Source organism: Rhinolophus ferrumequinum, chromosome 13 (assembly GCF_004115265.2).
Source record: "Rhinolophus ferrumequinum isolate MPI-CBG mRhiFer1 chromosome 13, mRhiFer1_v1.p, whole genome shotgun sequence".
Lineage (NCBI taxonomy): Eukaryota > Metazoa > Chordata > Mammalia > Chiroptera > Rhinolophidae > Rhinolophus > Rhinolophus ferrumequinum.
The window spans coordinates 19,934,073-19,948,800 of record NC_046296.1 but is presented as its reverse complement, the minus strand read 5'-3'; the positions used below and the strand labels follow the sequence as shown (position 1 = coordinate 19,948,800).

The window sequence follows — 14,728 nt, the reverse complement described above, 5'->3', positions numbered from 1 at the left end:
GAGCCCCAATAACTCCCATTCTACTTTCTGTCTCTATAAGCTTGCTTACTCTAGGTACCTCATATAAGTGGAATCACACAATATTTGTCCTCCTGTCTGTCTTATTGCATTTAGCATGTTTTCAAGGTTTATCCATGTTGTAGCAGGTGTCAGAGTTTCTCTCCTTTTAAACTCTGAATAATATTCCGTTGTAGGCACATACCACATTTTATTTATCCACTCATCTGTCAATGGACACTTGGATTGCTTCCACCTTTTGGCCATTGTGAATAGTGCTGCTATGAACATGGATGTCAAATATTTCTGAGTCCCTGATTTCAATGCTTTTGAGTAATTACCCAGAGGTGGAGTTGCTGGATCATATGATAGTTCTATTTTTGATTTTTTTGAGGAACCGCCCTAATGTTTTCCACAGCCGCTGTACCTTTTTCCATTCCCACCAACAGTGCACGGGGTTCCAATTTCTCCACATCCTTGCCAACATTACTTGTTTTCTGTTTTTTTTTTTTTTGTTTTAATAATAGCCATCCTAATGGGCATGAGGTTGTAAGCAGCCAGCTTTAAAAATGAGCTAATTAGGTCAATATTAAAGTTTATTTCATGACGTCATAAAAACCCATATTCAAGTTTGTTGTTACGGAGACCAGAAGAAGGAAGGTCTCAGATAACAGGTGTGCTGTTTATGCCTTAGGGATCAAAAAATTAGGAAGCAAATGATGAGAGGACACCTGTGGCTGTTCCTTGTTGGAGCTCTGACAGTAGGAAGCATGCAGGAGTTGGATGCAGGCACCAGGCTACAATTGCGATTGCCGTAGGCTACTGGCGGCCCCTGATTTCCTTCTGCCCGTTTCCTAGTTTAGGAAACGTACTACTTTCCTTGGCTCTCTTTGCAGAGTCCCTTCCGTGGTCATCACATGGTGACCCACTCTTTCCTAGGAGCCCATCAGTTTAGGGGACCCCCTTTCTCAGTCAGAGATATGGCCTCCGTTGTGTGTGGTGAGACAGTCCTGGGCCTCTCTCTGGAGTGGGGCATGTCTACCCTGACCCAATTTTCTTTTCTTCTTGCCCTGAAGACAGGAAGGTCTGCTTGTTTTTTCGGTCATAATCATTGCTGGCTGAGCCCTGGGAAACCAGTATAGGCAGCCTGTAGAGACGTGGGTCAGATGAGCTGCTGAGGCGTGGGAGCAATGCAGATGTGACAGTGGAGAAAATGCGCCTGCTTTCAGGAGATGCCCAGGTGTTTACTGAGGTCTGAGGGCCAAGACAGACAGACCTTATGTGGGGCTCCCCGGCAGACTGGGGTGCTGGGGCTGGGCCTCTGAGGAGAAGCAGAAAGGGATCAAAGTTGACCTTGGGGGAAGGGAAGGTGTCTCTTGTCCTTCTTGTGCATGGAGAGGGGCCGGGCACTCCAGGGTTGGTGCTTGGGGTGGCTGGAGGCAGGGCTGCAGGAGGGGCTTGAGGTGGTCCTAGGGGATTCTGGTGTTGAAGAAGATCAGCTTGTTTGTGTGGTGGTGGTGGTGAAGGGTATGGCAGGAGAAGAGCCAATTCATTAGGCTGGTTTTCTACATTTTACTTTTCCCTCCTCTTAGGTTCTTAGGGGAAGCCAAGGTCCCACTCCGGGAGGTCCTTGCCACCCCCAGTCTATCTGCCAGCTTCAATGTCCCCCTACTGGACACCAAGAAGCAAGCTACAGGGGTAAGTGCTCATTGGGTCTCTGCATCAGACCAATTTCTGGTCCAAGGCCTTACCTTTCAGACCCCAGAGCTGTGTCATACTCCAGCTCCAAGCAACGGGGCCTGGCCCTGCCTGGCCAGAGCTCAGAGTGCCTGGGAGGGATTCTGGGGTGGAAGAGATGGGAGGGGGACAGGCTGGAGCCCAGCCCCACCTGCAGGGCTCAAGTCAGCCTTGCCTCACACCTGCCCCTGGGTCCTTCCTGGGGTTGGTTAGAACTCCAGACTAGAAGCTTCCTGCAGCCTTGGTTATGGTTCCTCCAATCTCCCTGGCAGCCCTCCCTCACCACCCAACCCCCTTCTCCAATCCAGAATATCTGAGTCATCTGGGTCACAGATCACAGGGGAAGAGAGACAGACATCCCTGTCCCCTGCCACTGGGACCTGTCAGACCCCCTTCCTTTCCTCCATTGTCCTTTTGGCCCCTCCCCCAGCCTTCCCAGTGCTCTCCCAGTCCTCCCAGACAATTCCCAGCCCTTATCTCCGCCCCGTTATTTTTAGTGAGCTAAATATACCCTGCAGGGTTCTTTCTTCCTGGTCAGTAGAATTCCTGACCTTCCCTCTGGGTCAGCCTCCCGGGATGCACTAGGGGAAGCAGCGATTTGGAAATACTTCCTCCCAGTGATGCCAGAGGGGGATTCTGAGCTGAGTTCTTTCAAACAGAGTAGGGCCACCTTGCCCTGTGGAGTGTGAGTGCATGTGTGTGGTTAGGGGCTCTTGGTTGGCTTGTTGAATCAGGAAGTGGCCAATATGGGCAGAGCTCTATATGGCACCATTACTGGGTACTGAGCCCTAAAGAGAGTGACTAACTGGAGTCACACAGTGCATCGATATCTAAGTGGGGACATGAGTCAGAGGGTGCATCTCCTAAGCTCTCAGGGTTGCAAGAGACTTAACTGGGCTCCTGGGTCACCGCCCTCCTGATGCTGGAACTTTCTCCTGAGGCGTCTTAAGCCAGTGAAGGTTGGGCTGCTTCCTTGACGGGGAGATGTCACGTCCCAGGAGAACCCATCCTTTCTCAGACAGTGCTCACCGGTGGTCCATTCCGGTTCAGTGCAGAATTCACTGAGCCTGTCTCCATCACCCTCTGAAACCCACTTTGTCCTCCCTTTGGACTCTCCACTCTTCTAATTCTCCCATTTGTTTGTAGTTCCAATTTCTAATGTGGTTTTTCCCCTACACCACTGAGCAATTCTCTGACATCATCTGGGTGCCCTACAATTCAGTTCAGTTCTGACACTGTCTACCTGGAGAAGCATCAGATTCCACAGGTTAAGGACTCAGTCCTACCAGACTGCTGCCCTGCCCCCCCCTCCCCGCCACCCACCCCACTTCAGATGCCGATTGCATGTCCGGTTTGTTACCTGTGCTTCTGACTGACTGGCTGTAGATTGGAGGTTCCAGCGACTCCATCCTTGAGCTCAATTAATTTGCTAAAGTGGCTCACAGAACCCAGAGGAACATTTCATTTACTAGATTACTGGTTTATTATAAAAGGGACCACCAGATGGAAGCGATGCAGAGGGCAAGGTATCGGGAAAGGGCTCGGGGCTTCCAGGCCGTCTCCTAGTACGCCTCTCTCCCAGCTCCTCCATGTACTCACCAACCAGAAGCGCTCCAGACCCTGTCCTTTTGGGCTGTTAGGGAGGCTTCATTCCAGAGGCCTGCTTGATTAAATCGTTGGTCATTGGTGAGTGAACTCAGTCTCCAACCCCTCTTTTCTCTCTGGAGGTAGGGTGGGGGGTGCGTAGGTACAGGGTGGGGCTGAAAGTTCCAGCCCTCTAATCACACTGTTGGCTCCACGCAGCCTGCCCCGTCCTGAGGTGCTTTCCAAAAGTCACTCATTAATATAGGAAAAGACATCTCTACGGCTTTTGCTACTTAGGAAATTCCAAGGGTTTTAGGAACTCCGTGCCAGAAACAGGGTCTAAGACTAAACATATATTTCTTATTATAAATCACAATATCACATCCCTATCATTAAGAAGGACTCCAAGGACTTCCGGGGATCCTGGAGAGAACCCCTCCAGGTGTAGAGCACTATTGGAGAAATCGTGGGCATCAAGGCAACTGGTGAGAGAGAGATTCTGAGTCAGGCTCTGGTTGGTGTTCTCCACCGCTTCTCAGGGACGGGGCTCCTACTTTGCTGTGTATCTGGCCCCCAGTGCCTCCAGCCAGGATTTCTAGCTTCCTGGCTCAGCTGCTCAAATGTCTCTCCCCTCTAGCCCTACATGCATCCGTGACATTGGTGGTTCCTGCAAGTTCTTCAGCACTTGCTCCACGCCAAGCTCAAAGATGCATCCACCCTGAGACAGAGCTTTTCACACCTGGTCCCTGTCCGTGGGGCTGAGCCAGGCTGGTGCCATTCCCTGGAGACCTTACCTTTCCTCCTCTCACTCTTGGTTCCCATAGTCTGCCTGTACTTCTGCTCACCAGCTGGGAACCCGATGCCTTCTCTTCCCTGGGCCGGGCCCCCTGGCGGTCTGCAGAGCTTGCGAATCCTTCACAAACCATGTCTCCAAGGAGGGGGGGTGAGAGCCAGTGGGTGATGGATAGGAGAGGATGGCTGGGCCCCACTTGGTTAAGCCTCCAGCTGAGCACAGCCTGGAAGAGATGGGGCCTCCATCCCTTCCAGCCCAGGAGAGGGGCTGGGACCATCTTCCATTCCCTGTGATAGCACTAAGTCACAGTGCAGCCCCCGGCAGGTCCCAAGACCAAGCCAAGGCTTTCCACCTGGGTCCTGGGGCCGGCTGTGCTGCAGTGGGAAGCCCAGAGAACTGGGGATATTACAGAAGCTGCAGATTCTCTCTGGCCTTTTACTGAGGCCACTTTCTGGTCTGGGCCCAGTGGGCAGAGCACGCCAGGTGTCCTCAGTTGGTGGTAGCTCAGATGGCCTCAGAAGGCCAAAGAAACCTGATGATGGGGTGATGGGAGTGAGATCCTCAGGCCTGTGGGATCCTCAGGAAACCCTGGAAGGACTGAGAGGAGGAGGAAGGGCCTGCTGCAGGCTGGCATGGACTCCATTTGCCTGTCACTCACTGTCTCACCTAAGTCTCTTCAGATACGGCACGCTGGGCTGTGTGCCATGAGAAGATGCCAAATCTATCCTCAGTCAGCTTCTAGACGGAAGGGGAAAACACTACCCCTGTCCTGGGGGAGCCTCCAGCCCATGGGGAATGGACACACTTGGAGGAAAGAAGCAACATATGTGCAAATGTCTGTTGAGAGCACCTTGCTAATGAGTGTGTGGATACACCATGGACACTGTGTTGGTATCACTTCAGTTTTAAAAACCATAGTCAGATCAGAAGGAGAAACCCACTGGGGGACAAGAACAAATGAAACAACAGAACAAATGTGGTGTGTTGGAGAGCCAGGGGGTACTGCATATTGGGAGCAAGGACCGGATGTGGGCAAAGTGCTCTGGTGAACCCTTGAGCTTCCTTCAAGCAGTTTGACGGTGCTGCCAACACCCCACCCCCCACCTCAGGTCTGGGCTACATCGTACCCTATGCTAGCTTCCGGACGTGGTCTGAGGGAATGGTAAATAAGACCTAGGCACATACGGAGTTTTCCTGTCCACTCAGGAAGTGTGTCAGAGGAGGTCTATGTTTGGTTTTGCTGAGCTCAGCCAGGGAATTGTGGCTCCGGAGGTAGGCAGCAAGCAGTGGGGTGCACATGGAAGATGGGCAAAGGACCCCAGAGCCTGGCTATATAACCCCTAGGCGGATCTGATGAGTTGTCCTCTATCTCTGCCTTTGGTTTCTTGGGCCCTCCTGGCTTGGGGGCCAGACAGGAGCCTGCAGACTTCTGTGACCTGACGATGTCAGACACGGGTGACTGAGGTGATCTGCTCCAGGCTGGCATGTTTCGGTGGGCACGTGACTGACCGATAATGTTCGTGTGGTAGAATGTCGGCATGGTGGTGCTGTGGTCGGACACCTGAGGAATGGGGCTGTCGGGTGGGGACCTTATTGTGGAGGTACTTAAAGAGGGTCCTGCTGGGCGCTGTAGGCCAAGGTCATGCGGCCTGAGAGAATATGCTGCTCACATATATCCGACAGGAAGAAAAATCTCAGCTCTGGTTATGTCTGGAGAAGGGGACAGGGGAGGAAGCATGATGTCACGGTGAGGGCACGATGTCCTGACTGTGGCTGGGGTCCACAGACATGCCCCCTTTCCTTTAGACCCTCAGCAGAGCTGGGGGCCTCCGGGATTCACCACCCGGGTCTTGAAGCAATGGCCCCTAGAGGCTGCCCCCTGGTGGCGAGAACTGTTTTAGATCCTGGGTTAGGGATCCTTTGAAGCAGCCAGAGATATTTCTGTGGCTCCTTGATGGGCATATGAAAGATGGAGCTGCCTCTGGCCTGGAAGACTCATTCCAGTGCCTGGAGCCACCAGCATGCGGCCAGTTCTTTAGGAGGCAGGTGTGGAGTTATCAGTGTGGAAGAAACAAGATGCTCAGGAAACCCCAGGGAGGGCTGCCAGGCTGGTCTTAGGATTCCAGACTTGCTCCTCCGTCCTGCTTCTCCCAGAGGGCTGCTCCTGAGGCCTTGTGCTAAGATACTGACACCCAGGGCATGGCATGGAGCAGTTTCGCTCCTGTGGCTCCACCTCTGCACAGAGATGGGGTACCGGAAGCCCCAGGTGGTACGCGAGGGGTGGGTAGGCAGGGCGAGCCCTGAGAAACAGTAAGGGGTGTCCTTCAAGGGGATCTGGTCCCAGGGTCAGGGGACCTCAGTCACTAAGTGTTAGAAGAACCTGGAGCTGAAGGATAGCCAAGCTGGGCTCCCTTTACGTTTTAGCTCAACTCTCTTCACCTCACAGGGATCCACTTGACCACTTGATTTAATACTGTTACCTGCACTCCGTCCTGCTTCCCTGGTCATGCTTGCCCTGGTTTACCTTTTCTTTTCTTTCTAACATGCTGTATTATTTATGTATTTATTTTGTTTATTACTTACTATCTGTCTCCTCTGCCACAATGTCAGCTCCGTGGGGGCCAAAGACTTTGCTTTGCTTATGGAAGTGTCCCAGTATTGCCATGCTTGGCCCCTTGCAGGTGCTGGGTGCATATTTGTGGCGGGAATGGGTAAACGAATGAATGAATGAATGGGTCAGGCCAACTATGTGGGGTGGGGCCCTACTCCCCATCTTTCAGATGCAGGCCCAACTCAGGCTAAGCTAAGCAAACACTCCACATAGGCCAGCCTCACGGGCAGTTGGGGCCTGTGCTTGCTTTTGTGTTCTGCTGTCACCACCTGCAATTCTTAGTACATTTTTAACAAGGGGCCCGAATTTTCATGTTGCACTAGGCCTGTAAACTATGTGGCTAGTCTTGAGCTCACATTGTTTCTCCTGGAGAGTGGAAATCAGCATGAGTGGGTGGGTGGGTGGCCTATGTAGCTGCTGAGTGAGAATCCTGTGGTTAGAACAGGGGCAGATTTCTCAAATTTTAACCTTTCATTTTAAAATAATTTAAGATTCAGAGAAAAGTTGCAAGAGTAGGATGAAGAATATTTTGTCCTAAACCATTTGAGACTAAGTTACCCACCTTCTGGCCCATCTCCCTGAATTTCGTGTGTATTTTCTCTGATGAAGGACTTTCTCCTCCAGAACCACAAGACACCCGACAACACTGAGGAAGTCAAGGTTGAGACAATGCTGCCATCCAGTCCACACATCCTCATTCAAGTTTCACCAGTTGTTTCAACAACGTCCTTTGGAACAAAAGGATCCAATTAAGGAGCATGTGTTGTGTTAGTTGTTACCTCCCCTCTGGGAGAATTCCTCAGTCTTTCTTTCACTTTTATAACCCTTGAGACTTTGACATTTTTTGAAATACAGGCCCGTTACGGTGGTGACCGAACCTCAGTTTGGGTCTGTCTGATGTTTCCTTGTGATTAGATTTAGGTTGTGCATCTCTGGCAGGAACACTGCATAGTGACACTACGCTGCTCTCGTATCCTAGGGTGATATGATTTTGATTTGTTTCATTGGTGCGTTATTAAGCTTGATCATGTGGTTAAAGTAGCATTTGCTGGGTTTCTCCACTAATCCAAATCCATTCCGCTTTCTAATAAGTAAGAATTTGAGGGGGATGTAAAGACTCCGTGCCTCATCCAGCTTTTACCCAGCAGTTTTAACATCTATTGTTGCTTCTTGGTTGGATTAATTATTGTTTTGATGGTTGCTAAATGATGATATTCTAAATCAGTTATTTTATTCTGCAGTAATCAGTCGGCATTTCCCTGTAAGGAAAAACTTCCTTCCTGATTTATTTTCACATGGATTCATGTATTCCTCTTTTAGTCGATGGTTTAATGTGTTACTATCATTATTCATTTTCATGTTTCAATTGTCCCAGATTTGGTCAGTGGCAGCCTCTGAAAGCAGGTTTCTGTGCCCTTTTGAAACGTTTTTATCATTCTTTGAGTATTTCTTTGCTTTCTGGCATTAAAAAAAAAAAAATTCCAGGATCATCTTCTGCCTACCTTGGCCTAATCCTGGAATTAGTTATTGCTCCGAAGAGCTCAATTTGCCTTTTGATGAAGTGGAGGAAAATACAGATGCCCAGGTCCATCCCAGACCCGAATTGGAGCCTCCAGGAGTCAGACGTGGCTATGGGCGGGGCTTCAGTGGAAACTCTTTTTCTGACTTTGGGTTGCAGAAGCTTGGGGTGCGAGTGCGGGCGCGCTGGCTGCGCAACTGGCGACACTTGGTGGTGGTTCAGGAACCTACAGCGGCGGTTTAGGGCAACGCCTGGGACCGGGGCATAAAGGGTTTCCTTGTCTTCCGGCCTCTTGCCCCTTCTCCTAGGAGGTGGAGCTGGCTTTCGGCTCCTTCCTCAGTGCTCCGAGCCCCAAACTCTCACCAGCCCTGCTCTCACCTCCCTTAGCCTAGCTGCCCCTGCACAGGCCCCAATCTGGAGGGTTCAAGCCCCAGAGCAGGATACATCTGGGACTTTGAGCACCTTCTGTCTCAGGATCAGGGTTCAGTGCAGGAGTTTCTGGACACCCCTAATATTACTCAGCAGAGATAGATGCTTAGAGGTTTATACTAGAGCCACTCAGAGGATGTTATGCATCATTAACAATTATGTACATAAAGGGTTTGTCAAAACCTAGGGAAATGCTTATTGTCTAACATTGAGTGAAAGAAAAGCATTTTATATATAGCAGTGCCGTACACTGTTTAAAAAGATTAGAGAAAACTACTTCAAATGATGAATAGTGGTGGGATTATGGCAATGTGTTTTCTTTTGCCTTTTTTTTCTTGAAAGTTTTTGAACTTTCCAAACTTTCTTAAATAGAACATTTTTTATTATTAATACTTTGGTTGATAAAAAGCCTGCCCCAGGAGGCCTGCTGGACCTGGGGTTCCAGGGAAGACTTGGCCAGGCCCCCACTCACCTACGAGCTGCAAGGCCGGAGCTGCAAAGCCGCTGTGGCTGTACCTTTTCTTCTGGTTCAGGGGCCCATTTGAACAGTGCAGCTCTCATGGTGGGGTCGGGTGGGGTGGAGGCACAAAGCAGCCTTCCCCTGTCCATGTGAATGGTGTGACCAGTCACTCTTCTCTGGGCCAAAGCTGGAGCAGCTGGAGGTTAGGTGTGGACAGAGTGCTTCTGGGAGGAAAGAGGGCTAGGAAAGGTGTGTGGCACCCTGAAAGCCTCTCAGAGCTGGGGCTGAGCAGAGGAAGGATCAGGTGTCTGTGGAGACACAGGGCAGGGCCCTCGGCTGAGCAGAGTGGCCAAGGGGCCTTTTTCCTGAAGACGAACTTAGGCTGAGGGTTGAAACATCCTGCAGGAGAGGCTGGATCGCTGATGCATTTATAGAAGCTTACAATGTACTCTAGCAACTCATTTAATCTTCATTGGATCCTATGGGGGAGGTGCTATTACTGGCCCATTTTACAGTTAAGGAAACTGAGGCACAGAAAGGTTACAGATCTTGCCCAAGGTTGCACAACTGCTGAGTGGTGGAACCTGACTTCAGAGTCTGTGCCTTGAACCACCTGACTATGCTGATGGGCCCCTGGAGGTGGCTTTGCCACGGTCTTCTGCAAACCTGACCCCTGTCAGAGCCATCTTCCTTGGTGGATAGAAGGAGGGAACAGGACGGATGCTGGAGGGTGGTGGTCTGAGGCCAATGCACTAACCTCCTGTACTCTCACCTCCCCATATCTTCCAGGCCTCGCTGGTCCTGCAGGTGTCCTATATGCCACTCCCTGGAGCCGTACCGCTGTTCCCACCTACCACTCCTCTAGAACCCTCCCCGACCCTGCCTGACCTGGATATGGTGGCTGGTGAGCACTCTCGCTCTGGCAGGGCCCAGGGGAAGAAGCCTAGCAGAGGCTCCCGAGCCTGTGGGTGGGGGCCACGGTGAGGCCACCTTCCCCAAGATGAGGGAGGAGAGAGGGCACCGATGGGTGGGAGTCCTGAGATCTGCCTTCTGCCACGCAGGAAAAAGGGCAGGCGGTGTGCTCCCAGGTCCGCTAGGATTAGTATGATGATGCCCTCCCCGCTCTAGCTGTCCACAGAGAGGGCTGTGCCTGGGCTATGTGCTCTGCATTGTGCAGCTCCGGATGGGAGGGTGCTTTAGAGGGGTCTGTCCCAGGGGACACTTGAGGCCCCACCCACTCCCCAGAGCCCAGTGTTTCCCTGGCCTGGCACCCAGCAGGCCTTTGGTGATGACATGTGACAAAAAAGTTGGATTTTCTTAAAAAGAGTTTTGGTTTGAAGTCAGGGGCCATGAGTTCCAGTCTTGCCTTTGACACCAAGTAGCTGTGTGATTTTGGGCTGACCCCTCTCCCTCTCTGGGCCTACAGTTTATCATTTATGAAAAGAGCAGACAATTAGCTTACTCCCAAGATTGCTTCAGGTCTTTCAACTTGTTTCTGTTGGGCTTGTCAAGTGAGGACCAAGCCCAGCGTTGCTGGCTTACCAAGTGGGGTCTTCGGTGTGGAAGCCGGAGAGCCCTCTGTGTGGTCCAGCCAGCTGGGGTGGGCAGGAAGCTACACGGATGGGCCACGTGGGGACTTGCCCAGGGGAAAGAGTCTACAGTTCTGTCATGGTGAAGAGACCTAGAGGCAAACACAGCATTGAACCGAGCAGCCCCTGTCTCAGTGCCCTAAGCCTATTCTGGAGCCCAGCCCCGTGTGCGGCTCTTGCTGAGGGGGCAGAGCAGGGCCCATCTTTTTGGGGCTCGGCACTGCCTGAGCTTGGAGATGGGGCGATCACTCTGGACTGGGGTATAGGTTGAGTGGAGTAGAAGGGGTGCTCCTGGAGACAGAAGAGCATGGAGGACCCCAAATGTTCTGGGACAGATTTTGAGGTGGATCTGACAGTTAGGTTTGTGCTACTCGGGGAAGGCTCCTAGAGGTGCTGAATTCCCAGGCAGGTTGTGAGAAGAACAGTCCCTGACAGACATGGCAGCTGTTCCTGAGCACTGTGTCAGGCTGGGGTGGTCAAGGAGAGCAGGGTTAGTGGGGGGATACACTAGGCTGCTTGTCCTCACCCAGCTCCCTCCTCCCCTCCTGGGGGTGTGCCCTGCCCACATGCCAGGTGGGAGACAGAGCCGGGCTGAGACTTGGTCCCAGCTCAGTGACAGCATCGCGGACACGAGATACTCTGGAAAGAAGTGGCTGGCCTCTACGGGTGAGACGCAGTCAGGGCCGTCCCCATCCCAACCCTATCACCATAACTGTCTCATCGCTGCCATCGTCAGCTCCCAAGAGTGGGATGAGGTGGCCAGAGAGGGTCATCCTGCAGGACATGGTGGGGAGGGCTAGGGCCATTCTGTTTCCTTCCTGTCGACTAACTGGAGTGACTGCCCCCAGTTTTCAGCCATTGGAAACTTCTCTTCTTTCTTCCTCATCCATCCTGGCTCATCGATGAGGGAAGGAGAGGGGTGGGGAGGTCTTGAGGCTCATGCCCTTTGGATGCTCCATTGGCTGGGCTGGGTCCGAAGGGCAGGACAGAGGGACCCAGACCTCATCAGCACCCTCTCCTCCCAGACACAGGCGGAGAGGAGGACCCTGAGGACCAGGGGCTCACGGGAGATGAGGCAGAGCCATTCCTGGATCAGAGTGGTGCCCCAGGCCCGGGGGCCCCCACCACGCCAAGGAAGCTACCTTCCCATCCTCCGCCATACCACCTCGGGAGTAAAAGGAAGAGGGGTGCTCCCAAGCCCAGGATGCTGCAGTCGGACAAGCCGCAGGACTTCCAGGTAATGTGCCGACTCCCTCTGACCAGCCTCCTCCTTCATTGGGTCAGCAGCTGCGAGTGCTGGGTGCCTCCTGCTCTGTACAGCCTCGGGGAAGACCCTAAGGGCGTTCCTAGGTGGAAGTCTGGTTTCCCTGGGCCCTGGGCGGATGTGAACATGTTCACATTTTGGAGCCTCAGAACAAACCTCTTCCCAGCCCCTGGTTTTGCTCCTAAAAAAGGGATGGGGGAACCCTGCAGAGATTCAGCAGATCTTTGCACCTGTTGTCTGTTTTCCAACCAGAGTTTATCTGGCTAGCTAGTCCTTTACTACTCAAAGTGTGGTCCTTGGACCAGCAGCGTGAGTATCCCCCGGAAGCTTATTAGACATGCAGAACCCCAGACCTGCCGAATCAGAATCTGCATTTTAACAAGATCCCCAAATCTAAGAAGCTCTGTCTGGCTATCTTTTTTCTCTGTGCATCCATGCCCTTCCGTGTTGATGTAGATTTTTCCGAAAGTCATGTGGAATATGAATTTGTTCAAGCTCTTCAGAGAATGAAACTAATGTTAACCGTTTGACATATTTTTATCCAAAAATCCATCCCATTTTATTTGCCTTTTAACTCTGGTCCTTTGCTTATTCTTTTTCTTTTGTATAAAATTGTCCATTTTTACATCGTTGCATTTAGCGATATTTAACTCTTAAGAACTACTTTTAAAGTTAAAAATAGGAAACTTAAATCTTTATTAAGTGCAACAAATTGTACAAATATATTTTAGTTCTAAATAATGGTAATTTAAGCAAAAGTCCTAGCTATAACCATTACGTTATACTGAAAGAATTCTAACTTATTTTATTATTATTCCCAAGATATGTGCTTATTGTTTTTTTCTCTTTAGAAAATTGATATATGTTTATTGTAGAACATTTGTACAATACCGTAAAATGAAGAGAATAAAAATCACTTATCCACTTTCCCATTGTTATTAATATTATTTTATAGTATGCTATTTTTAAAAAAAGAGTTGGCTAATAAATACATAACTGCTGATTAGAAATTAGAACCAGTGAACATCTTATTTTTCCATGAAAATTATTTTCATATTTCAAAATTTCATATTTTTAAATATTTTGCCCAAATTTGGAAGTACCAATATTCTGGAAACCTTCATTTACTTACAGTTTAGTGGAGAAAACTCTTAATTTATTTCTCAGAAAGTGAGACAACGTGGCATCTTACAAAGAATAAAGAGAGAGCACTTCACAAGTTAAGTTTGCCCTGTGAGAGAATTGTCAGTGAAGAATGTTCAAGCCACTTAAAAACATCAGTGTCAAACGGGTTGAGGTGCCAGTGGCTTCATGAAATGAACCGGGGGGGCTGGATCCTTGGCCCAGACCTGGGATTTAGTGCTGGTAGCTTACCTGGGCTAGCCTGGCAGCTCTTATGTGGAACGATGGGATTTTATAGGTAGGTGCAAGGGACCTTGGTGGGAAAATATGATTGTTTTTATAGTGCTCTCCTAATTCTTTTTAAATACTCTTCCCAGGAAGCCAGGGGTGGTGGTGGGGGACTGACCTCTCCCCCCTTCCTCCTGCTCATGCCTCCTCCTGGCTTTCAGATCAGGGTCCAGGTGATTGAGGGACGTCAGCTGCCAGGCGTGAACATCAAGCCTGTGGTCAAGGTCACTGCTGCCGGGCAGACCAAGCGGACACGGATCCACAAGGGAAACAGCCCACTCTTCAATGAGGTGGGAGTCTGGGTGTGAGGGCGACGACCTGAGTGGGCTTTCCAAACGGGGAGCACATCGCCGATACCCGGCAATTCGTTCAGGTTCTACATGTGGTGCTAAGTTAGGGTCCAGAGCTACGTCGGGTCCTGAGTGGTTAGCTGAGGAACTGGAGAGAGGGTTCTAGCTCTGATTCCGCCTGGGCTCCCTCTGCTCCACATGCCTGTCCCTGAGACGCCAACCTCTGTTGGCAGGTCAGGGGAGGAACATCCCGGAATCTATCTCCCAGCTTAGTGCTGGGCTGAGCTCACTCCACACGTTCCGTGTGGACCAGACCTGAAGGCTGTGCGTGGGGGCTGACCCTCTCCCTGGCCTGGGGGTCAGCAAGCACTCACTTGTCTCTCTTTTCCTCTGAACCAACAGACTCTTTTCTTCAACGTGTTCGACTCTCCCGCGGAGCTGTTTGACGAGCCCATCTTTATCACGGTACGTTTCAGCAAGCAAAGCCTCCTCTGTGGGCTGCATGTGTGTGAGAAGCCTTAAGGCCCGGGGCGTGGGTGATACACAACAGCTTACCCCAAAGCTCCCGGGTCACAGAAATACCGTCAGCAGCTCAGATGGCGGCAGCAGCTGAGCGGGCGGAGCGTGCTGCGCAGCACCCCAGGTGCCGTGGGCCAGGGTCCTGGAATCATTCTTGCAGTGGGCACTTTGATTTTCAACGTATTTTGTCCATGTGCCTGCTTCTGGCCAAGATTTTCTTTCTCTATGCTCTTTCCCTCCCCGCTTTCCTCCAAAAGGCCATATATTAAGTGGTTAAAAATATGGGCTCTGGGGCCAAACTGTCTGGGTTTTCATTCTGCCTCTCGTTTGGGGGTTGTGCGATTCTGCACAAGTCCTGTAATCTCTCTTTGTCTTTGTTTCTTCGTCTGTAGAATGGGGATAATAATGGCATCTACTCACAGGGTTCTTATGAGGATGAAACATAGCTTAGAACAACTCTGGAATAGAGTCAGGGAGGGAAGAGCGCTTGGGTTGGACCCTGTCTGAGCCGATATTTCCTTGTAAA

The 14,728-nt window shown here is 50.9% G+C and overlaps 1 protein-coding gene across 23 annotated transcripts in view; it reads left to right on the top strand.

Annotated features, from left to right (window-relative positions):
* DYSF (dysferlin) overlaps positions 1-14,728 on the top strand; it is a 207,617-nt gene that overhangs the window by 38,482 nt on the left and 154,407 nt on the right. For 12 of the 23 annotated variants that reach the window (XM_033124779.1, XM_033124795.1, XM_033124787.1 and 9 more), the window contains exons 4-9: positions 1,590-1,695; positions 9,920-10,034; positions 11,293-11,385; positions 11,745-11,956; positions 13,555-13,683; positions 14,086-14,148. In XM_033124779.1, the coding sequence (XP_032980670.1) occupies positions 1,590-1,695; positions 9,920-10,034; positions 11,293-11,385; positions 11,745-11,956; positions 13,555-13,683; positions 14,086-14,148 (718 nt within the window). The remainder of the gene's footprint in view (positions 1-1,589; positions 1,696-9,919; positions 10,035-11,292; positions 11,386-11,744; positions 11,957-13,554; positions 13,684-14,085; positions 14,149-14,728) is intronic. The other 11 variants (XM_033124801.1, XM_033124797.1, XM_033124799.1 and 8 more) reach the window with 1 other exon arrangement.